At 35.5% G+C, this 25,967-nt stretch overlaps 1 protein-coding gene and 1 long non-coding RNA gene across 2 annotated transcripts; one reads left to right on the forward strand and one right to left on the reverse strand.

Annotated features, from left to right (window-relative positions):
* Positions 1 to 1,128: 1,128 nt before the first annotated feature.
* LOC132094919 (uncharacterized protein C3orf38-like) lies at positions 1,129 to 5,743 on the forward strand. Its single transcript, XM_059499583.1, has 3 exons — positions 1,129 to 1,347; positions 1,513 to 1,688; positions 4,919 to 5,743. Exons 1-3 carry the CDS (start codon positions 1,221 to 1,223, stop codon positions 5,471 to 5,473), a joined length of 858 nt encoding a protein of 285 aa, XP_059355566.1. The 5' UTR covers positions 1,129 to 1,220; the 3' UTR covers positions 5,474 to 5,743.
* A 6,649-nt stretch (positions 5,744 to 12,392) lies between these two features.
* Positions 12,393 to 13,019, reverse strand: LOC132094657 (uncharacterized). The gene is made up of 2 exons (XR_009422369.1): positions 12,795 to 13,019; positions 12,393 to 12,651 (listed from the first exon to the last, which is right to left on the reverse strand). It is a non-coding gene; the product is annotated as an uncharacterized LOC132094657 (long non-coding RNA).
* Positions 13,020 to 25,967: the final 12,948 nt, after the last annotated feature.

The following is a 25,967-nucleotide window of genomic DNA, read 5'->3' on the forward strand; positions in this document are numbered from 1 at the left end:
TACAAGCTTCATCACTGTGTCTGTCACGTGACTCTGTTCTTCTTTCAGGCTTGAACTGATGGTAAAACTAAGGACATTATTAACTGTCTTTACATTTATTTTTTAAGATGAAGCTGCAATTATGGAAAGGGACGTTACATTTCTGACGAGAGCTTGCGGTGTTCAGCCAATCACAATGCACTGGGTCAGCTGGCCAATCAGAGCAGACTGTGCTTGTATATTATATTATATTAATATTATATTATACAAAGAAAGAGAGTGGATTAAATATATAATATATTCAGTATTCTGTATAATATTACAATGTACAGTTTTTGCATAGTCTAACAGTATTCAGGTAGCCATTATTGCATAAATTAAACAAGGTTGTAGTAAATATTTATAGTAAATATAATTTTAAACCAAAATTCATTACACTTTAGTACACATTAGTTATGCAATTAAAAAATGCAGTCTAAATAGACTGATAAATGGTAAAGTTGCATTTTGTTGCAACTTTTGTTGTTGTTTGATTTTATTTGATTGGAACAGTTGTATAGTGTTAAATAAGATATATATATATATATCTGCATATAAGTATATATATATATATATATATATATATATATATATATATATATATATATATATATATAATTATTAAAGGGGTACCTTTTTTTATTTGAACACCCGTCCACCAAAATGTACACACACACACACACACACACACACACACACACACACACACACACACACACACACACACACACACACACACACACACACATTTTACAAACATATTTGTGTTACCATTTGCTTTTATGTTTTATAACAAAAAACTATAGTGTAGTAAAAATGTAAGTTATTTATTTGGGTAGGGTATACATACATACATACATACATATATATATATATATATATACACACACACACACACACACACACACACACACACACACACACACACACACACACACACACACACACACACACACACACAAGTAAGAGTAAGAGTCAATGGTCCTGTAACTGGATCGTGATCTTGCCCTGAGTCCCGACGCTTTTTGTGAATAATGACCATAGATAATGCCGCCTTGAACTTTTATTTTGACGGACGGTTGGTGCACCTCCTCTCTCTGGACTCTGGGGGCGCTGTGGTGCGTCACAACAGTGGAAGCAACTGCTTGCTCTACTTTCACACAGCGCAGGAAGATGTGTAGCTTGACATAAATTGTGTAAGTATGTCAAAGTTGTCAATGAAAGAGCAAAGTGGCTGTCGAAAACTGTTAAGATTATTACCCCTGGACGACTTGTTCGCCCTTAAAGAGACAGTAACGAATCGCCTGATCGCTGTAGAGAGCTCGCAAGGTAAGACTGCACTGTAAAGCTAACCGTTTTCCAGACTTCCCCGTGTCTGATGACAACCACACTGAGCAATTGTTACTCTCCTGTATTATGTTAGGATACAATACACATCTTTTTATGAGCTATGTATGTTGTCAGTCTGTCAGAGTCGTGTTTCCTGATCAACAGAGGCCATTGAGGCCATCATAACTTACTCACAAGACGCCGAGGAGCTCCTCAAGAGAAAGAAGGTGCACAGAGATGTCATTTTAAAGTATCTTGGCAATGAAGGAGTTCCCATGCCCCCTAACAGTGATAAACAACAGCTGATCAGGAGGACCACTGAGTACTGGTCATCTGGGGAGGTAGGGGTCGAAATGTCAGTGTCAAAAACATGTTTGGGTCATATTATGTCTATGCCAGTTACGCATATTTCTCCCGTTTCACATTGTTAATGTACAACAGTTTAAATTAATACAAATGATATATTACTTTGTGTAATGTAGTTTAAAGTATTTATACATCACAGTAGCAATTAAAATAAGTTTAATTGTGTTACACTATTTAATTGTTTTGACATTAAACAAGTTATATTATTATTTAATATATTTATCAGTTTGCAGGGTCATTGAACCAGTGAAGGCAAGAAGGCAAAAGTGATTAAAAAAGAAAAATCTAATTTCAGACCAAAAACTAAAACATTATAAAACATTGAAATGTTTAAAAGATTTCCAGGCTTCTTGTTACTTTTTTTTTTTTTTTTTACAAAATGTTATTAAAGTCCTTTTGCAAGAATAATGTATCAGTCTTTCTGCATTTGAATATTTTATTTGTATTGTTTTTATGATTGAAGGTTAAATAATGTCATGGCCTATAGAGCGCTACTATAGCTGGGCTTCAGTCGAGGTTTGTGGGAGTTATTTAAAGGGATATTTCAATGGGCCAAAGATCTTTAAATAAGTCATTTTTGCTTCTGTCCAGAAGCTGTGATTCACCGTATCACATTTGCGTAGATCTTGGATCTGATAATATATTAAACATTGATGTAATACACTTTATTTTACCCCGCCTGGATGCGCAGCTTATCTGTTTGTGGATCACAGGAGCTGTTAAATAGGCAGGACTTTGCAACGAACGGCCAATAAAATGAAACCACAATATATTAGAGCCCGACCGATATGGATTTTTGGGGGCCGATGCCGATATTAACTCGAAAAGAGCCGATTTATAAGCCGATATTTTGATTTTAAAAATAATCTGGATATTAGACCCATTTCCTATAAACTGCACTTACACAACATTCAATAGCATATCTGCCTGTTCTATGTATGTGGGCTGTATAAACCATTTTCCAGAATGGACTATGTTAAAAAAAAAAAAGCCTTAGATTACAGTCTCAATGACTAAACAATTGCACATCAAAAGTATATATTTTTTAATGATCAAAAAACAGTCTGGTTTTAAACATTTAACACTTTTACTTTCTTCCAGTTGAAAATGGTTTTAACAGTCTGTGTGTGTACTGTAAATAAATTATAATACTAAAGTTAAAGTATTTGCAGAAGTAGTCCCACACTTTGCTGCTACAGCATTCACCTTTTTCAGCCATCTGTAGGCAGAAAGAGAGACAGAGAAAGAATAAGCATGTGTATTAATAATATCACCATGTAGCATTACTCATGTCATCATTAGAATTATAATAATAATAAACTGGGATCTCCTACATAGGCAAAAATGAGAAATATATATATATTTTTTATTTGTCAAGTAATAGGTATTACCTACTTATATTTAACAATATTATTTCAACATTTTCCTGTTATGTCTGTAAAGCTGCTTTGAAACAATATGTAAAAAAAAAAAAAAGCGCTTGTTCAGCTCACATTTATTTACATGTCCCTCTGGTTTAATCATTTCTGATGCAGCTACTGTAGTTACTGTAACTACACTATATTTGCTCTCACAGACACATTCACAACAGACCCGTATATCTTCCCCTCTTCTCTTTGTGCAGTCTGAATCAAAACATCGTCATGCGCTGGCGAACGTAAAGTTAGCCTACTGTTACCGGAAGATTACGGAATCAATTCGAAGTTGAATGGTTAACGTTAGTGTCATGAACACACCGCTGTCAATTTTGAGAAGAACCACCTTCAAACAAGTTAATAGAAAGCATTTAAGGGGCCTGCTAAAAAGGAAGCTATATTAGCGTTAGAGTAACGTAACCAGCCTGAATTCACCAAATTGTTCTCTGGACCTGAGGGTAGCCTCTTCTTCCTTGCTTCTCTCTTAATTCTCATCAGCAGGACTAGCGCTATCGCTCGCTTCTTACAACGGGACAGATACATGTTTGCTGCTGACCGATAGGAGGAGGAACAGACTATGAAAGAGCTCCCGCTAAACGTTTTTAAAACTCCGCCTACGCCATAGCGCAAATCACGTTGTATCTGAAGGGCAACGCTGAACCCAGCGGCAAGTGCCGTGCATACCGCGTACTGTGTGAAAGGCCCAATTACGCGGTCATTATGTGGAAACACACCGCAATAGAATAAGAATAAGTTAAACGCTAACGTTATAGTTTGACCTCCTATTAACGTTCGCGCTCTTCCACTGATAAACATGGTATTAGCTTTGTGGCTAATCTAATATAGCAATGCATTAGCGGCTGTAAGTGATGTTACAGAATATTTAGAAGTGATAATGATAGGATCGTTAGCTAGAACTACCACACAGTTTTTATATACAGGGTATGAACTAAATCTACAATCATTTCACATGACGAACAACAGACTCACAGTCAAAACAGCAAGTTACATCTCCGTGGCTTGGCTAATCGCTTTCTTCTGTAGTGGACTTCTGGCGCTGTTGTTAACTCTGGAGCTGCAGAGCTCCCTCTGGTGGGCACACTATGCAACACTCATAACATGAGTGAAGCATGAGACTCTGTTTCTCATGTTTCATCGGCCGTTATAAATGCCGATGCCGATATAAATGCAATTAGCTTATATCGGCCGATAATATCGGCCGGCCGATATATCGGTCGGGCTCTAATATATATGATTGACAGATCTTGTCATTTGTAAAGATTGCTGTACAAGGTGTGTTTTAAGTGCTTGGAAAGAAGCACAGAGGTATTAAAAGTACACTAGCCTTCAAAAAGATTATAAAAGAAGTCTTATGCTCACCAAGGCTGCAATTACTTGAAAATTGAATTAAAACCCTGTATAAACCGTAATAATGTGAAATATTATTACAGATGAATAATTATTACAGTGTCACATGATCCTAAAGAAATCATTCGATCATGCTCATATCTGATATTCTATTTCTTTTTGCCTTGCTGAATAAAATTAACAATTTATTAAAGAAGAAAAAATAAATAAATCTTACCAACTCCAAACATCTGAACTGTAGTGAATGTCATGACTATTGTGAAGCAATTCACTTTATAAAAAAAAATAAAAAAATTCACAATTCTGTGAAGCACTGACTGTTTAAACATAATAATAAATAAAAAAAGCACTTCAATGTCATTCTTTTAAAAAAAAGTTAAGGTTTTATGGTTGTATTTTGACCTGGTGAATATTTCTGACAGATCTCAGAGCGTGAGAAGAACACCGTGGTTTCAGAAGATGTTGGAGATGGTCTGGCAGACCTTCCAGCTTTGGGAAAACAGTTTTGCCAGTGGTTCTTCACTCTTCTGAACTCCCAAAACCCCACTCAAGGGCAGCCGGCTCAAGACTGGGGTCCTCAGCATTTCTGGCTGGATGTGAGACTTCGGCTCCTCTCGTCTACTGGAGAGCGGCGTGTAGATGAGTTCAACGGGGCAGAGCTGGTCAGTCAGCGGCTTCATGCTTTTGCAGGACAAGAGGGTCTGTTGTTCTGCCCGAACTTGGAGGGTCAAGGGTTAAAGTGTATATCTTCAGCTCATGGACTGGTGTTAGTGGCCATAGCCGGTACCATCCACCGTGATAATGCCTGCCTTGGGATTTTTGAGAAAGTGTTTGGCCTCATTCGCTCACCAATGGACAATAATCGCTGGAAAATAAAGTTTGTGAATATGAAAGTGGAAGCACAAAGTGCCATCACAGACAGACAGTTACCAGTTATTACCTACGACTCAAAAGAGTTGCTGAGCCTTTGCGACTGATCCACACGAGGTCTGTTTGGACATGTTTTGACTCGGGAGTGAAGCGATGCAGTGATGTGATGTTTGACACAGAGACTTTGAAGCTTGTCAAAAAAACTAAAGTTTCGCAGTGAAGCACTGTACCAGAGCTCGACTCGTTTTGCCAGAACCATGTGATCTGTGATGTCCGAAGCTTCGTTTTCTTTGTATTCTGATTCAAATAACGTGAACCACTTGCGCAGTTTCAGGTTTAACTCACTGCTTTGAAAAGAATAAATCATAATACAAATACATATTTGCAAGTGTAGTTTTGTGCATGTTCGTTTTGTATTAATTCCTGGTTCACAAACGCTTTAACTGACCATTCTATGATAATCTTCGATTATTTTGATCATAGCCTATATGTGCAGTCTTGCCTATTTTTTCACAGACTGTATTAATGTGTTAATATTGTGTATACAATACCTGACATGAAGACTTGTTTATATAGACTTCATATTTTCTTTGCTTTATAAAGGTTTTTCATAGCACAAACTACTTTATTATCTGAAACAGTCCAAAAATGGCTGGACTACTGGGGTCTTCTGGGAAACAAAGGCAGTTTTTTCCACCTTTTAACCACAAGATGTCGCTAGTGTGCACCGTCTCGAAACGCGTCGAGTAATGAAGCTTTTTACGATACAGTTGAGGGGAAGCCTGGTGCCTCACTAAAGAGATGCACGCATCGGATGATGATGTACTATTGTGTGTAAACAACTTTATTGTTGGATAAATATTAATCTGTAAAAGGATCTTAGTTTGTATTTTTATTTACTTTTTTATGGAGTTTCCAGTCAGTTTGATCCCAAGCAAAATATGTATTTTATTTATTTATTACTAAAATAATAATAATTATTATTATTATTCCTGTTTTAAATAGAAAATTTAAATGAATGTTTATTGATATGGATTGAACAACTTATATTAATCAAGTAGTTTTCTGAAAATTGGCCTAAAAAGATTTTCAATTCGTCCTTCAGGTTACTTCAAAACAAAAACATATATGAATACAAATTTAGGCATTTAGCTCATATGTGAAATGTGTGAAACCACATTACTACTTTAAGGTGGCAGTTCTACCTTTATGTTTGTTTACAGAAATCTAAATGTCCTAAATATATATATATATATATATATATATATATATATATATATATATATATATATGTATATATATATATATATATATATATATATATATGCTCTAAAAATTTAATAACATCAAAATTATAAATTCTCAAAAAAAAAAAAAAAAATTCCTTGTAGTCATATGTAAAATATGATGATGATTATTATTTTACTTTTGTGACTTTGGGTTGGCTAGAATTGAAACTCTCTGGAAAATTAAAGTCATCTTTAGCTCCATAATATTTTACAATTTTACTTAAAATACCTCAAATCTGTTTATTCCTTCTGGTTATTTATAAGCACTTATATCAATAATTGGATCATTTCACAGTAAAATATCTGTTAACATCTCTGTGCCTCATGACTTTATGTATTTATTTATTTATTTTTATTATTATTTTACTTTGTTTTATTTAGTCTTATTTTGGTCAAACACAGTGACATCTAGATATCACTTTACAATAAGGTTCCAGTTGTTAACATTCCCTTAACACATGAGTTAACGTGATCTAATGATGAAAAATACTTCTAAAAGCATTTATTAATCCTAGTCAATGGTAATTTCATTTACTTTACATTCTATACTATATATTTTTTTGTTAATATCATTTAATGAACCTGAGTTAACATGAACTACCAATGATTTTTGAACTAATATTAACAAACCTTAATAAAGACTGTAACAGATGTAATTCTCATTGTTTGTGCATTAACCATTGTTAACTAATGGAGCTTTACTGTAAAGTCTACCGACATTTTTAGGGATCTTGGGAAGAACCTCTAAGCTTTTTTTCATTGCCACATTCCCTCATTCCCATGGTTCATGATCATCAGCTCTGTAGCTTTATTGTGGAAGGAGTGTTTTACAGTATTCACACCTAACGGGAATAAAGTACCTTTTGTGGTTGTCGAGAGGCCAGAAGCGAGTTCTTTGACTCATCAGTCTCTAATTGGGCTTTAGATGAAGCAGCACTTCTCTCTGGAGGGGTATGCAGGAGTCTGGGAGGGGTGTTTAGTACCACAGCAGTGTGTGGTTTCACTGGGGAATGTTATATGTGGGAAATTATTCTTGGCGTTCGCTTCAAAGACTGACGCTTCGATAATATCTTTTCTCGAGCAGTTTTTTAATGCCATAGTTGTGGCAAAAGACGCCACCACAACCATTGATCTTTTTCCTGTTCACCTCCCCGAAAGAAAAATAACAAGCTCCTCGCCTTCTGTCTTTATAGCCGTGGCCTCTTTCTGTTTAATAAGTGGTTTGGCCGAGCTCACGGATATGACGTGCAGGTTCAGAAATACAGTGACTGCCTGGCGTCTGCGGATCACTGCGCCTTCAGACTGTCTGTAATGACGACGTGTGTTTCTCATAAAGACCATGCTAACGTTTTGATGGTTAATCTCTCAGATATGTTTTGGAGGGGTGAAAAATGAACTTTTTTTAATTGGCTAGTCTATTTTTTGTTTTATTTTTTGAATTATTGCTTTAACGGTTAGAAAATAGCACATGCGTGTTTAATGTGTTCGCTTGTTTAAGGCCAAACTTGAAACGCTTTTCATCTACATATGATTCTGTTTCAACATTAATCTGAGTTTTTCTGCACAGAAACCAATTTAATCTTGAACTATTAGCTTTTTTAAAATTGATGTGACATTTTACGTAATCTATAACAACTTTCTGGCCAAAAACAAAACAAATCAATGAAATGTCCTCACGGGGGCACCATTGGCCCATCATTTGTGTCAAAATCGAAAGGTAATGCAATTGTTTTAGAAAATCAGTTTGTTTTATGCAACCCCAATGTTTTATAGAGCTATACCAAAGTGTACATTTTTAAATTTTACTGCTGATTTCTTGGCTTTATATCAATCTCTCCCTGAGTGTATTACCTAAATTATTGCTTTTGGAAACCATGATGATGTATATTAAAAGTGAACGTTATTTATTGATCTGATGTGATGTGACAATGTCCTTAGTAAAACAAAAAGAAAGGGAAAAAAACTCCTTGAATCAAGTAATCCATATGTTAAACCTTTGACAGCCCAGACAAATCAATTGCTTAATTAAAGGAGTTATTGTCTGAAGTCTGACAAGACTCTCATCTATAAGAATTAGAGCTGTAAAGCAAACAGACTGTACGCTGGAGTGCATCACTACCGTGTTTATACATGTGGGAAGGACAGAACCTAAAGACATGATCACCATTTCTGATCTGACCTCGGTTACCCTGTAACATGTGAGCGCGCTCGTACATGAGACTGCTCCACAGCAGCAGTGAGAAGAACAGGCTGACTGATCTACATCTGAATGAGTCTGTTTGGCTTCTGCCATCACTGACAAGTTAAGAATCCCTTTTCCAGTTTCAAAGATTTCTTTTCATTGTTTTCCAAAATTATTACATTTTCTCAGTGTATAGGATGCTTTAAACAGGATACAATATAGGGTTAAAACATTTCAGTCTGTGGTTCATTTAAGGAGGTAAAATTAAATGTCTTATGTTGTTTTTTAACAGTTGTTTAGAATAAAACATTAATTTAACAACATTCATATTTGTTGGGATAAATTCTCTAGCAATAAGATGACTTGTTTGTCAGTAATTTTATTGATAAACTAGATTTACAATTTATCTTAAAACAGCTGTTAATTTCCCCATAAATTGAGCACATTTTTATTTTATTTTTTATTTTATTTTTTTTTAATGAGAAAAAAACATAAATCTTCACACTTGGAAAACAATATAGAACGGTTAAGTTTATCAAATGTATTTATAGTGATCATCGAAAATGTAGAAAATAGAATGAGAATTAATTTTGTTGTCATGCTGTAAAAGGTTCCCATTAATATTTCTTAGATGTCGTGGTTGTAAATGTTTAAATGTAAAATTTTCTCTAGTAGAGGGCAATTATGAAATGGCAGGGTTGTGTAAAAAATCTACAACCATAATTCTAAAAATCTAAACATTATTTTGGACAGAACAATCATCAATAATAATTCAGACTAACACTACACTAAGATTCAGTCTGTTAACATTAATGAACATAAACTAGCAATGATAGATTATTGTAAAGCGTTTTATTAATTTTGATTTCAGCTTTAAAATCCAAAGTTGTGTCTGTTAATATTATTTAATGGACCTGTGCTAACATGAACTAAAAATAAACAGTACTGTTATTAATGTTAACAAAGATGAATAAATACTGTAATAAATGTATTGCTCATTGTTAATATTAGTTTATGCATTAATTAATGTTAACTAATGGATCTTACTGTAAAGTGTCACCATTGAAATGAAACTTACTTAATACAATTAGCAATGTTAATTGTATATAATGATTTTGTTTTATAGTGGTTATTAAAAAATGCTTTAACTATTTTATACTATTTTTTTAATATATACTTTTATATATATTATCTTTAAATAAAGTCTATTATCATTTTATGTATTTTATGTTATTTAAAATTTTGTAACATAATAGTTTCCTAACATATCATTTCATTAATTATCGTATTAATACAAGTGTCCATTACTGAAAAAATAAAATAAAAAAAATAAATCCGGGCACATTGGATTTGTGCCTCAATTTTTCTTTAACGCACTAAACACTGTGTGGTCTATTAATGGAGCGAGCTGTAGATCAACACTTTTCCAGAGAGCTCTCTACAGACGAGGCAGCTCTGCAGCATTCACTTTCTGCTGTAAGCACTTTGTGTATTCCACATCAACAATGAAAGTGTGCAGTGCAGTGCACAGAACTGTTCAAGTAAAAACGTTGACACACAAGTTTAGTTTAACATGAATAAAAAGAATCCATGACCTTTACGTTAGTCTTAAACGTTTACAGCACAGCGAATCGGTCCTCTCACAGCTGTAGGTGCCCTGTCAGAACGTCCTTTTGGAAGAGAGTTTGTGGACAAATTCCTCGCGGCTCTGGAATATGTGGACGGGGAGCAGGCAGCGGGTGTTAAAGAGGCTTGAGAGCGTGGCTGCTGATGGGGAAATGATCATGTTATCTGGGAGTGCCAGCAGACTGTCAGGTTGGCTTTAGCTGGCTGTCTGTGCTGCGTCCTCTGGCTCTTCCAGGACATCTGCTGCGCACTGCAGCCATGCTGCATCTCAATACTGATCTCCGGCCTGCTGGTAGCCTGTTTATATTAATTGCCCTTGCCTCCTTCGCTGTGTGCCACTGATTACTCTCATTAATTTCAATTCCCCATGAACACACACACACACCCACTCTCTCTCCATGACGTCAGCACACAGACATTTGGACGCAATTTGTGGCTGTTAATGGAGAAAGCGTCCACAATGTGTCTAAAAATTCCTGTTTTCATTATACAAAGGCAAAGGATTTAGTAGTAACACTTTACTCTAATGTTTTTAAATGTGTTAACATGAACATTCTTCCACATTCCAATTGTTGATTAGAGTTAAAGCAACTGAATGTAGTTTTGCGTAGCTATTTTTGCGACTTTGAAGCCCCCTACAGTTAAGTGAATGGAACACACTGTTATAATTACAGTTGATTGCTGATTTGCTGTTGCAAAAAATATCCACCCTTTTCTCAGAATTTTGTACACGCTCACAAAACTTGCAGAGTCACAGAACAGAGGTTTCAGAGTGAAGTGGGCAATAAAAAGAAGCATTTGAAGGTTATGTATTGGTCCTCATCATATTTTTGACCATGACCAGTTAGCTTTCTTAAGTTCAGACTCGCACTCATTGATTGGTTCTTACTGCTCATTGTTTTGTGAGCAACAGAATGTTTGAAGATAGTGTAATAATACCAGAAATTATACCAATAAAGTGAAATAATATAATGTTTAAACATTATAAAGTCTATGAACATAGTTATACGTTAGTATAGCTCACTCCAAAACAAATCATATAAATGTAACTGTATTCAGAACAGAACACGAATGAAATAAACGTATATAAACCTAGAGAAATCAAAACAAAGTGAAACTGAAAGTAACCCTACTAGGCGTTAATTGGACTCACCTCTCATTCGTCACAAATCCTGATGTTTCAAATTTTCGCAATTTATTTAAATTAAGCTATTATTTATAATGTAGAGGCTTTGAACTTCATGGGGGTTTGTATATCGGCTGAAATATCCTCTTCACATGAGCAAAAATATGCTTGGCATACCAGTTATACCACAGACTATTTAAATTGACCAATGTAACTTTTTATATTTTTGGTTGACTGTATTTTATTTTGATAATGAACAGACTGCGATGTCTGAGTTTGAGTTGCGAATATGTGGTGTGTGTGTGTATACTGGTATATATGGTTTATGAATACACAAATGTGTATAAAAATATTGGTACTACAATGTAAACATGATTTATGAGAACATTTCCTGTGTCCCCGTAAAACAAAACGCTTGAAAAACATACAAAACGGTGTTTTATGAAATAAAAAAAATTGGCAGTAGTTTTCTGTGAGGTCTAAGTTTAGGTGTAGGGCGATAGAACATATTGTTTATAATAACATATTATATAACATATAGCGATATGAATCCGGCAATTATTCATTTACAAAGTAAACCTGGAGGGTTTGAATGCACCATTATTGTTAAGTGTTACCAATTTAATATTACTTTTAATAATATTTTGACACATTCACCTCCAGGGTTAATTTTTTTTTACATTTTATTATTTAATCTGTGATATTTCATATTCATTAAGCATTTCACTGTGGTGATTTGGTCGTGGAGGTCGGCTTATATAACTCTCTCTGAGGTGGTCATCATTAAGTCAAAGCTCATAAAACATAGTTTAAGTCCATGTTTTATTTCTCGCTCGTTGTTTTTCTTGCAGGCTTTACGCGGCCCAGCTGTGCCGGTCTCCTGCTTGGTGTTTGTCACATCAGTCCATGGCCATTCTGGGAAAGTGAGTGTGGAGGAATGATTCATTTTACAGCAGTACTGTTACCGGCCTCATGAGGGTGACACTTCAGGGGTCAGTGCTTTTTGGCTCTTGGCAGAGAAAAACACTCCCACCCGCTGAAGCTCCACTTCCGGTCAAAGACCTAATCCAATTAGAGAACAGTATTTTCACGGAGGAATGAAAATGGCAAAAGTTAATTTGTCAACTGATGTCCGCTTTACTGCAGTGCCACTTTTTTCACAGAAAAGGAAGTTTTGCTATGATGTCCTGCAGCTGTTTATTTACCAGAGGAGGTCTGTAATTCCTGGAGAAAGTATCCGATGGCGTTTCCATTCATCTCCATGGCACTTTCTCAGGTAGCACATCCTGCCAGAAGCACATTTCTTTAGACATCCACCTGAGCCATAAATTCAACGTGACTAATCACTCTGAGGTCGCAGGAAATGACATCATGAAAACTCTGATTGGCTGATGGCACCACGACAACACAGTCCCAAAACTGCAGCAGACAGGGAAACATATATGCAATACCATTCTAAACTTTAAGGTCAGTAAGATTTATTTAATTATTTGTTTGTTTGTGTGTTCATTTAGTTATTGAAAATATAAGAAAGAATGTCTTATGCTCACCAATGCTGCAAAAACAACTATATTGTGAAGTGTTATTACAATTTAAAAGAACTGTTTTCTATTTTAATATATATTAAAGTGTCATTTATTTCTGTCATGCAAAGCTGAATTATTTAACGAGTAGTAAGTTCAAAACAACAGTAATAGAACTTGAAATAGAAATATGTTTTTAATAATGTAAAAATTGGTACTGTCACTTTTGATCAATTTCAGTATTCTATGCTGAATAAAAGTTTTAATTAAATAATAATAATAATAATAATAAATTCTTAACCCTTCAAATGATCCACAACAGCATGTAAAATAGATTTTTTTAGTAACAATGTTTGTGAAAAAAAAATTGTTTGATGTGAAGAAAGTTCAAAAGAACAGAAGAAAAACTAGAAAAATAATAATTATTCACTTTAGATCAATTTAAATCATACTGAATAAAAGTACCATTATTAATATATTAATATAATGAATTAATTTCTTAACAATATAAATCTTAATATAAATAATAATCAAAAAGTGTAAACTATACTAATATAAATAATAATATAAAGTGATCTAAAAGCCCAACCCCTTCCTGTAAAATGATAAAATATGAGTAGTGTTAACCAGACCAATCTTGGTCCCTTTGATACACCGGAGAGGGCTTCACAGAAACTGAAACTGGCCATGCTATTATTAACTTGTTTTGTATTGCTTCATTTATCTTTTTGTGCTGCAGGTTGCTTTGTGTTTTTGATGGAGGTAATTTTCTTTTATATTACTTTATATTATTATTTGTGTTAGTATAGTTTACACAGATTTCCTCATGCTTAGGTTAGTTAGTAAAACGAGCTCCGCTGCCTTTGATCATTTTAGAGTATTGCAGAGGAAAGTTCTGGAAACCAAGCTCAGTTTGTTTAGCTCCAGCTGTAAGGTGCGTGTCTCAGCTTGGCCCGATAGTTTCGTTGCTGACATTCAGGAATGTCTCCATTCATCCTCATCTAGCCAGGCCCCTGGGCATCCCCCTTTTTTATTTCCCATGGTGCTGCTGTAAACCAAATTCTCAGGCCCAGAGAAGCACTGGAGAGAACTGCATCTGTCAATACATCATCATGAGAGTCAGTTGGCAGTACACACAGCACAGATCAGCAAGTGAGTGTCAGCAGGTTTGGTTTTTCCTCCTGATTCAGTCTACAATTCACCCCAATGCATTCATATACTGTTATGCCACGTGCCGAACAAACAGAAATAACTCAAGGGTAAACTTTTATTTTGTGGTATTGAGTTCTTATCCCTGTTTAGTTTTGTTGACACAGCATTTGTACTACCTGAAAAGACTTAGATGAAACTGCTATAGCATTATTATTTTGAGTAGAACGGAAAAAAAAAGAAAAGAAAAAAAGCACCAAGTGGATTGGATTAGAATTTACCTTTCAATGTAAAACCCAAACTGTTAATAAAAAAAGAAAGAAAAAGAAAATAATCTCGTAATTTTTTTCATATTTCAAATTCAATATCAGCAAAAACATAAAAACGTTCCCATAAACAAGACAAAGTTACAACATTTCTTACATGCTTGCAAATAATAATAAAAAAATTCGAGTACGTTTTTATGTTTTGTCTCCACCAAAAAAAAAAAAAAAGTATCCTGCTTTTGGTCAGAAATCAGCAAAAAATACTGAAACAAAGTAGATGAGTGATGCTAGAGCAAAAGTGTTTCTGCAAGTCATTTACTCAAAATGAACTTCCTCAAACTCTTTTATAAACACACTATATTGCAATCATGCTTTTGGTCTGAATATCAGACCGGCTGTGGATTGTGCCTGAATCACAGCAATGCTGATATTCAATGTGATGTTACTTCATTTAAACATAAAATGACAATACAGCATACAGAATTTAATAAAAGCCAGGTATACACAGCTCAGTCTGATATCAGAATCAGTTCTGCATTAAGTAAAACTATTAAAAGTAATTGTTAATTGAATAATACATTTTTTTTATTGAAATAAACCTAAACTAGTATAAACTATAAATATTAGATGGAAAAACTTAAATAAAAACTGAAATTAATAAAAAAATAAAACTAAGCATATATTTGATTACTAAAACTAATAAAAATGACCAAAACACAAAATTAATAAACACATACAAACACATAAAAAAACTAAACTACTAAAACTAGAATCAAAACCCCAAAAAAGTAATCTTATTTTATCTTATTTAAAAAAAGAAAGAAAAAAAATACTATGACTATATATCAATTATATTAAAATAACACTAATCAGATTTAAAGAGCAGGTCATATATATATATATTTTTTTACGTTTCCTAATATTGTGTTGGAGTCTCCTACAACAGGTTTAAATGCATCTAAGGTCAGAATACCTTATTTTCCCTGAATAATTGGTCAGCTGGCCAAGCCTGTTGTGATTGAGCGCTTGAGCGTGAGCGCTACCATCTGTGTTGCCAAGTCCACCGTTGTTTTTGATGTCGCTGGGTGTAGCGACCCCAGTAACATCATATTTAGGCACTGGAATGCAAATTTACCAGGGGAACCCCGACTGAAAGCATGTATTTTACAACCCATAATAGGATTTTTAAAGAGGGACCACCCTCCAAACACGGTTGGGCTAATTTTGAGTAGCAACTGGGCAGGTTTTGTTGTGACAATATGGCAACCTTAGCATTCACCTTTTCATAAAACAATAATGTAGGGCTCCAATCAGTTCTTAAAATAATGACATAAAAACATTTTGTTTAACATTTATTCAAGCGATTTGTGCCCACAGCTTGTTTAGCTGCTACACTGCAAGTTTAGCTGCTACACTGTAAACAGTTAACAAAACAATAATGGTGGATACGTTATCCGAGTGCTTACGTGACTAACTGATGAAACAATACAGTTTGAAAACCAAAATATGTCCGAAGAACTACAGACAAAAGACGCTCTGTGTCTTAACTTTTAATTATAACGCAGAACAGCTGTATCAAATGAGCACCAGCCTAACTAACTCGACTCTCTCTACCGGGTCTTTGACTCTTTACATTAACCCTATAACTACTGTACATAAACAGCACTTTCACAATGACTATAAAGTCTGTGTGCTACTATACATTCTTTATTATTAAACGGAGTAATTAGAACAACATCAGTCTACAATAATCAATATTCTTAGGAAATTCACAGCGAATTATCAGAACTATTTCAGTAAAACAGTAATATTGTGCTTTACCTGGAAACCTAAAGCTGCACTAGATACACATCACATATTAGCACACACACACACACACACACACACACACACACACACACACACACACAAAACCTAGATATTATTAGCACCAATTCTGATATTTAGAGCACTCATTTGAAAATGTACACATAACGTATCAATAGTACTTACAGGCTGTGGTTCGGAGAGCCTGTTGGTCCAAAAAGGCAAGATTAGAGAAGCAGTCCTCTGTAAAATAACGAACTGAATAAATGGTTCGAATTGTATTATCGTGGACCACAGCATCTTCTCGACACAGAGAGTGTTTGTATTTCGTGGGCAGGTGGGATTATGCTAATGTGTTACCCAGTGACGTTTACCAGTAACAGGCAGAAGATTCAAAAATATAACGACTCGTTTAAGGCAAGTCTACTCTTTCTTTTGAGAGACAATATCTCTATCATGCTCTTTTTTAATTAACAACTTTGCAGACTGTTTATGTTGAAGGATAGCTACCTCACTAACTGCAAAATAGATATTTTACGAAAACCCATATGACTTGTTCTTTAATGTCAAAGGTGTTTTTTTTGTAGTAATAATAATACTAAACAGAATGCAGAAGTAAAACATATTCATTGCTAAGTACGGTGAGCTGCTACAGGCTGTTTTCAGTTTAGCTCTTTTTTTTTCCTTATACCCATGCCACCAAATGTCTTACTTGGTTTTAAAGAAAAGACCTGCCTGCTCAGGAAATAAAGATCTGATAAAATGAAATGTCAATTTCTCTTAAATTGCAGGAAATTGCAGCTTAGCTACTAAACTCCTGAATTACACTGTGCACTTAAGAGGGAACCCAGATGAAGAAACACATGTTGCCAGACTTAATGTGTGGCAATGCACTTTTAATGGAGAAACGAGTAAATTAAGCTTCGTATAGACGATGATTAAAGCGGAAGGCATTTAAGGAAATTAGATATTACTTTATCATAATTAAGAAAAATGTTTTCAAGGTTTTCTCAGTGACTCGCTCAAGAGTGATTTCAGATAGTTCAGAATGCTTTTAGGTCTGTTTAATGTCATGCAGACTGCATGATTGGAACTGAATGATAAATCACAGGCAAACTGGTTTACATTAAGCAAATCAGATGCTCGTGATTAACACTGATTTGGATGTTAGCTACTGTACGAGTGAATCTGCAAACTGAAAGCACTGCATTCATCTGTGAGGGTTGTGGATTATGTCATTTTAAATGATCCTTTTTGTTATGGAACTTCTTTCCTGAGATGACGGTAATTTATCTTCATTTTTCCGTAATTCCATTTCAAATAGCTTGGAGTATTTTGTTAACTTCTCGATTCTAGAATTGTTGTCAATCAATCATGCGCTCAATCATCTCTGAGGTTTCCGGGTGTTCAAACACCATTACTGTCGATTCCAGACAGAGTTCTATCAGCTCCGTTTAGGGAGAGGTTCAAAAATAACATTGATTTTATTTCTGGAAATACTAACAAGTGGAAGTGAGCTGTCAAACGGTGGGCCGATCTTTCAAGGAGCTTCAAGGTGGACACCGGATAAATCTGGGACTCATCCAGGTGATGTTACTAAAATAGATAACCTACCTTTCAAATTTATGGATGTAGCATTTAAATTTACTGCCTCGCTTGACAATGTTATTTGTAACTGCTTTAAATCACGGTGATATAAACTCGACTGTTAGTAGGACTATAAATCTAGGACATTAACGAAGTGAGAGTAAATACAATATTGGCTCTATGCTCGAATCAAGCCTTCAGGGCATGAGATAGCATTTAGTGAAGACACTGCTAAAAGACGTTTTTAATTTGACAACAAAGTAAAGATGTGACAGCTGCCTGACGTCTCCTAAGTGCTTTTAAAGAACGCAAGTGATTCAAGAGATTTTCTGTGAGCGCCTCGCTCTACGTTTCCACTCCAGGAGCTCGTAATCTGAATACCAATGAAGTGAGTCGTTCAAAACGGTGGGGAAATTTTCCAATACGCCTCAGGTGATGCTTCCTTGAAGGTGGAGAATGATATCCAGACACTGATCCATTGCAGCCAGATCAGTGTTGTACAAATCGTTATTCATCCCCCAAAGAATCATATCGACTTTTTCTTCTCAGCTTCACTTTTCCACGTTTCTCTCCCCTGGTTATAAATCTTCATATGCCATCGGGCGGAGAAACGAAGGTTGTATCTGGTATTGTTACAAGAGTCTGATAAATCAGGCCGGCCTTGGTGTCAGTCATTGTTTGCAGTGTCATGTCGCAGCCGCTTGAGTTTTTTCGGTCAGCCGCGGGGCAGAAATTGCTCGCAGGTGGGTCAGCGGTCGAGGGCGCTGATAGGCAGACCCTCGGATGCAAAACAGTGTTGTCATGTCAATGCTGTGGGAGTCAAATCCATTACAAAGCATGATTTATTAATCTATCCTCTCTCTTAAAAACTAGGCCACTTGTATGGCCTCTTTATAAGCAGCTAAATTGTATTGACTAAACTTCCTATTTCATTCCCCCACTTTGTGCTCATTACAAAGTTACCAAATTGAGTTTTAATTGCAATTTTGAGAAATGAATTAGTACTTCCTTTTTTTACCCTTGAGACCGCTCTTGTGAGGCGGCGAGTACAGTGTTTTTTTTTTGTTTTTTTTAACAGCTTTGACCTTCTTTTGGGTTTTGCATGTGCTATTCTAGAAAATAATGGCTTGGTGACAGTGTCCGGCTCCACTGGCATGAGACTGGCAGCTGTGTTCACAGTAAATCTGCACCTGACTATACCATTTCTTTTTTTTTTTTTTCTGGCTGAGGGCAACCGTGCGATTATCAAACTCTAGACTGTCGGCCACACATGGCGATGCTGGTTCCAGTAAAAGAAGGTTGCCATCTGTTTGCGTGTACTTAAATTGGGGCATAGAAATGCATATGGTGCACATGCTGGCCTCAGAGAGCTGAGAGAAAGCCTCCATGGGTGAAGGAATTCCTTTGCGACCTTGCATAGAGGCTGTGCATAACATAATCATCTACAGAGCATGGAATATATCGCGAAAAATAAATGCATAAATAAAAAAATCCTTGTTGCATTGCAAAAATATACGAATAAATATACTATTTGAACTATATTTTTTAAAATTTTCTTTAAAATAATTTTCTTTAAGCTCAAAAGGTATTTTTTTTTAAATTTAAAAATACAGTACAAATGGTAATATTGTGTAATATTATTACAATAAATGTTTTATATTTGAATATATATAATCTAATTTATTCCTGTGATGCAAAGCTAATTACTATCTTAAGCTAATTACTATCTTTAGTCTACTACTAAAGCATCATTACTCCAGGCATCAGGGTCAAATGTTCCTTTAGAAATCATTCTAATATGCAGTAGTATTACGAACAGTTGCTTATTTTCTTTTTTTGTGGAAACTGTGATACAATTTAGTGCATCTGTGCATAAAAACATAACTTTTTTTAATCAATAAATGAGCAAACAGACAGATTCTTACTCAAAGTGCTCTCTGGCCCTCCACAGACAGCAAGGATCCTTACACGATCAAGGCTCAGAAAGCAAGAAAGGAGATTTATTTTAATTGTTTTTAATGGTACAGTTGATACTTAAGAAATAAGCATATCACCTTTTTTCATATATATATAAAATATATATTTTACACACTTCCAGGGTTAAATGCACCAGATGTAATGCTAACACACAGCTTTCTCCAGGTGCTGTAACTGGTTAAAACCAATGATCATTACAAGCGTATCACCTCTGCAGTGGGAAATGAAAAGAAAGAGACGCCTGGAGAGAGGCAGGTATTGGGCGGTGAAATATGTGTTTGGGAGTGAGCGAGGCTAAACGCTATTGGCTGTGCTGTCTGAATGGGCATTAATCTACAGCAGGAACTGTGAAGCTCAGTGAAGTGGGAGCCTCTTAACGCCACTCTTGTCACAAGGAGAATTAGACTCTGACAACTTTCTCTGCTTGGTTAATTGAGGTGATAGATACTCTTGACATTTATCTAAGCACTGCTGAGCAGATTAAGACGTATTTTGTTCTCATGCTTCCCTCATATTAGAAGAGGTCACTTGCTGGGGTCTGTTTAATACGCCTATGCAATTAATAATGCTTTAATTCTGCCCCGTATCGCAGACTGTTTTAAGTTCTCTCTTCAGAGCCAGATAACACCCGCGCTCCCTCATCGCTCTGTTTGCTTGAAATTAGTCTAATCTCTTTCAAGTTCACCCTCTGGGTGTACACTCTTCTCGCTCGCTTTTCCCGCCTTCGTTCTGAAAATGAACTGGCTGGAATAAATAAAAAGGTTGTTTTCCACAAGGTCTCATCTGAGGTGCTCATCTATGTTGATTCAATTGTTCATGTCATATTCTCACATGATATCAGATTTTTTCTGATTGCAATCAAGATGGATGTAACCTGTTAGTGGGTTCAACAACATTTGTTTGAATCTGAGATGTATTTGGTGCCTTTGGTTGTAAAACTAATGTGACTCATTTAACAAATATAGAATGTTTTGCTAATGTTCACATTGAGTAATTATATCGCTATTTCTGAATGGTCTATAAACGTTCAATATATACAATGTGTTGCCCGTTAACTTCCAGTGAATGCTCAATTAACATTTATTCATAACTTTCATAGAACCTTGAACCTTCGTTTGAACATTCTCCAACGTTCTGAGATTGTTCCCTGTTACCTGAGGAGCCGACTACGTTTTGGTATCATTTACAGCGAAGCCAGTCCAAAAATGTTACAAACAGGAATGGAGAAACATATGGACATTTGGGAACAAGCGCCAAGAACAGCATTTTTCTCTTACCAAATTTTGGTGAGCTCACAAGAATTTTTAGTTCACTTGTAATGGGTTTTGCAGTATAATTATTGTTAAGAGCATTGCTGAAGCAGTTCAAGATAGGATGACTAATTGTTTCCTATTGGTCTGTACAGTCCAATCCAGTCATGCGTCAGTACTGGATTAAATGCCCCCTGGAGGAAGAACAATCCTTAACAAGAGCTGATTTTGTATTTTTCACACAAAGCTATCGTCAAGTTCACAAAGTGTATGTATTTAGACTGACTGACTTTTGTATTTTATTTCATTTGGAAATCAGCTTAGACATTTTGCTAAACATCTCCATTTGTTTGCATTGGAGAGAGAGAGAGAGAGAGAGAGAGAAGATTTTTGTTTGTGTTATGCCTATTCATATGCGGATTTTGTTCAGATTTCTCTTTCTTCAGTAGAACAGATGGTTATACAGTTATATCTGTAACAGGTGGGTTCACTAGTGCTATCATTTATCAGAGCAGATATTGGCTGCAGTCATTCTCAAGGTAATTCTTCTTGTAAAACACCATGTTTAGATTTAGTACTAATAAACTACTGTGAATTTGCTTTAGTTGTTCATTTTTAACTTTGGATTGAGGCTTCTCTCTTTTATCATTATCATCAGTAACTGCTGTTCATTCCCGGTGTGCTTGGGTGGGTTCTTCTGTACATTTATGATGAAATTGCTTGTTATTGTGTTCTCTTGCTCTGTCTGTTTATCCCCCTGTGTTATTTGTACCCAACAGTAATGTGTCATGTATGTCCGACAGTCATTTGCACACATGCTCATAGCAGCCAGCCTGCATGTCATGTTCAGAGATCAAGGAATTGTTCTGGATGAAATGGAAAGGAAAAAAAATCCCTCTAAGAAGACACTTTAGCAAAGTCAGAAGAATACATTTAAAAAGAGTACTTATTATGGAAATAAGATTTTAAAAGAAACTGAGTGTTTTGTTTTTGGACGTTGACTTAAATTAAGTGAATATGCATTATAGTGAAACTTTAGGTCTTATTTTAAACCTAATGAAGTATTGTAGTACATCTTTACAGGCAATTGAATAATTACTTTGAATAAATTGAACTGCTGAAATTACTGACGAGCATTTATGATACACTAATATATACTGTAATTTCTATTTAAACTAGTTTTTATGTATTTAAATATATTTGTAAGTACACATTTTAAATAATGCACTTTTAATTAAATGCAATTTTTAACAAAGTCATGCAAAGCCTTTTATTTTATCTGCAAGTACGAGCACATAGTCAGAACAATTAAGTGCACTTCTTAAGTGTGTTTCTGGGGTAATGAGGTAAACTGCATTTTTTTTGTCCAAATTTTAAACCATTAAAAATATTTGACAGAATATTTGTGAGGGCTGTGTATCTTTGTTTATTAATGTATCACACTATTATCTTAGCAACATACTGCCAAACTGTATCAACTAGAAGCCAAATATCTCTTGCACTTCACCTGATGTGAACGCTACATATAGAATAATTATAGAAATGAAAGAGCTTCAAATTACTCCTTTATGAGGTTTCATTTTGAGTTACGATGCTACTTTGGAAGGCAGCTGCCTGTGTAGCCATTAGACAAGTATACAGCATGGCTGCTCACTGGGTTTTGGTACAAAGCCAGCGGTGACCCCTGTCTTTAGCTTTAGGTGAGGTTGAGCCGTGTGGCTTCCCGCTGTTACAGGCCAGTTTCTTCACGAAGGCAGGGCTGCTTTTAGCAGGGTCATTTTAAACCTTGCGAGTCTTCACAGAAACCCAGTTCACTTTCATCTCTGCGTGACCGTCCCTTTACACGGTGGCCTTTTGAGACCAGTGTTTCTCTCTGCTCCAGGGCTTTGCCACATTGACTTCCTCTCCTGGAGTGTGGGTTCCTTCTAACGGCCAATCTGCCATATAATCACTCAATGAGTGGTCTGTTTTGTTCTGTTTAAACACTCTTATTAGAGGTTAGCAGAAGAGATGGTTGGGTCAGATTGTTAATGTTGCCTGTCCGTGTGGTTCAGCTCTGTTAAATGATATCCTGGAGTGCGGTAACTGCACAGTTATCAGAGTCTGGATCTGAGGGAAGATAATTCACTTATCAGATTGCCTGTGATGAGGGACTGTACACAGCTCATGACACACATCAAAGCAGCGCTCTGATCTTGCTCGGGCTGAAGCTGTGGAGGTAGATTTCAGTAAACAGACCGGGGTTGAAAGGATTTTAGGTCCCTATTCGCCTCTCGCCATATGACGGGTGAACTCCGGTTGCAAGCCACCTAGTGAGCAATGTGGAGAAGCACTGATTTATTCATCAATAAAGCTTTCAATTCAACATGAGGTCTAAAATCTATAACGCATAATTTTCCATTTGAGACCCAAATGAATACTAGGACTGGCAATATGATATACTATGCTGCTGAATTTCGGCTGCTTTTGGTTATTGCTTTTGTTCTAGAGCATATAAATAATAAAGTAGAATGTATAATAACCCATAGCAGATCTATACAGGTGGAGCTGGGGAGGTGGAGGGTTTCAGAGGAACTCTTAAAGCACACTGCAAACTGCTCTATTGAATGCTAACAAGCAATGCAAATTGGCTGCATATGCAACATAAACCAATCAGATTGCACCAAGTAGTTTAACACTGCCAATACATCTGTTTGTGTTAATTACCCACCAGCCTGTGTCATCTAGAGTTTCATGACAGAACTTATGCAGAAACTTTGTGGTGGTTTTGTTTTTTGTTGCTGCTGAAATATTTTTATCCGTTTATTTTAACAATACTGAACTTTTAGAAGAACATGTCTAATCCGTAATTAGTCATTTAATCATTTAATTATGTTTTACTGCAAAATCTGTGTTGGACTAATGAAATTCCTTTGTTGTCTGACTGTTTCTTTGAATCGCTGTTCAGAAAATTAGGGCAACGATATTCAGATTCTATCTCATGAATTAAAAGAAAGCTAAATCAAAATTAAATTCTTATTTTCTCCCAACCCTGTGAGGGATGGAAACTTCAACTGTATTTTGCTATTCAAACAAAATAAACAATAATTCAACATGACAGCACTGAGGTTTCTTTGAAAAAAACGAGTCTCGTCTCACCCGATCAGAGCTGAATATTCTGTTGACTGTCGCACAGCTGTCTGAAAACGTATATCCCTCAGCTCACTCGCAGCACCGTGTTTTTATCTTTGATGTGCAATTACCTTCCAGTTGGGTGTTTTAGTGTGATGAGTTGCTTGTCTTCCCTTTTTCCCGCACTGCCATCATTTGCCCATTATGGCCTGCAGCTGTATCATCTGCTATTGTCTCTCCCACCTGTGGGACAGTTTATCGAGTGAGCCAAAATCCCATATTATTATAATTAACAAGTACCTTTCTCATCTCGCCATGGCAAACACAACGCTTGCATTCCCAAGCCAAACTCTTCTGCCATTCATGCATGTCAAGTCATTAATTAAGCTGTCATGCTGCGCAATCGAGCTTCTTTCATACCTTCCTAAATTACAGCCTTGGGAGCATGTGCAGAACTTCTGCAGGTGACCCCAGACTCTTGCTTGTTGTGTAAAGGTGACAGAGGCACATGGGAGAAATGCTTTCAAGTGTCTGCTGAAAATGGCTCCTCGCACCACCCAACAAAACTCATTATCGCTACGGCGGGGTGTGAGAATCTGCCGGATTCTCTGTTCCCTGTCAAAACCCTTTGTTTGCTGTTGCTGACAGGTGTGTCTTACTGTATTTTGGCAGTACCATATTTTGGATATTTGCATTAATTTAAAATGAAGATTTTTTTAGTAATTCTAAGTCAGCATATGATGTGTATCTATACTTGACATTGAGTCAAATGAGTAATATGTCAATATGTATTTCTAAAAAAAAAAAAAAAAAAAAAATATATATATATATATATATTAGTGCTGTCAAATGATTAATCACATCCCAATAAAAGTTTTTGTTTGCACAATATATGGTTGTGTACTTTGCATATTTATTATGTATATATAAATACACACACATACAGTATATATTTAGAAAATATTTGCATGTATATACATTTATATATTTATATTCTTATATTTTATATTAAATATAAATATATTTAATGTATAAATATAACATATTTTTCTTATATATATATATATATATATATATATATATATATATATATATATATATATATATATATATGCATGTCCTTGTATTTATAATAAATATACACAGTATATACAGTCGTGGCCAAAAGTTTTGAGAATTACATAAATATTGGAAATTGGAAAAGTTGCTGCTTAAGTTTTTATAATAGCAATTTGCATATACTCCAGAATGTTATGAAGAGTGATAAGATGAATTGCATAGTCCTTCTTTGCCATGAAAATCAACTTAATCCCAAAAAAACCTTTCCACTGCATTTCATTGCTGTCATTAAAGGACCTGCTGAGATCATTTCAGTAATCGTCTTGTTAACTCAGGTGAGAATGTTGACGAGCACAAGGCTGGAGATCATTATGTCAGGCTGATTGGGTTAGAATGGCAGACTTGACATGTTAAAAGGAGGGTGATGCTTGAAATCATTGTTCTTCCATTGTTAACCATGGTGACCTGCAAAGAAACGCGTGCAGACATCATTGCGTTCCATAAAAATGGCTTCACAGGCAAGGATATTGTGGCTACTAAGATTGCACCTAAATCAACAATTTATAGGATCATCAAGAACTTCAAGGAAAGAGGTTCAATTCTTGTAAAGAAGGCTTCAGGGCGTCCAAGAAAGTCCAGCAAGCGCCAGG

Source organism: Carassius carassius, chromosome 19 (genome assembly GCF_963082965.1).
Source record: "Carassius carassius chromosome 19, fCarCar2.1, whole genome shotgun sequence".
NCBI lineage: Eukaryota > Metazoa > Chordata > Actinopteri > Cypriniformes > Cyprinidae > Carassius > Carassius carassius.

Excerpts from the sequence above, each read along its gene's own strand:
- LOC132094919 (XM_059499583.1), top strand. The coding sequence starts at position 1,221 with ATGTCAAAGTTGTCAATGAAAGAGCAAAGTGGCTGTCGAAAACTGTTA. Across the intron at positions 1,348-1,512 it reads CGCTGTAGAGAGCTCGCAAG|AGGCCATTGAGGCCATCATA; the intron begins GTAAGACTGCAC and ends CCTGATCAACAG. Across the intron at positions 1,689-4,918 it reads AGTACTGGTCATCTGGGGAG|ATCTCAGAGCGTGAGAAGAA; the intron begins GTAGGGGTCGAA and ends TATTTCTGACAG.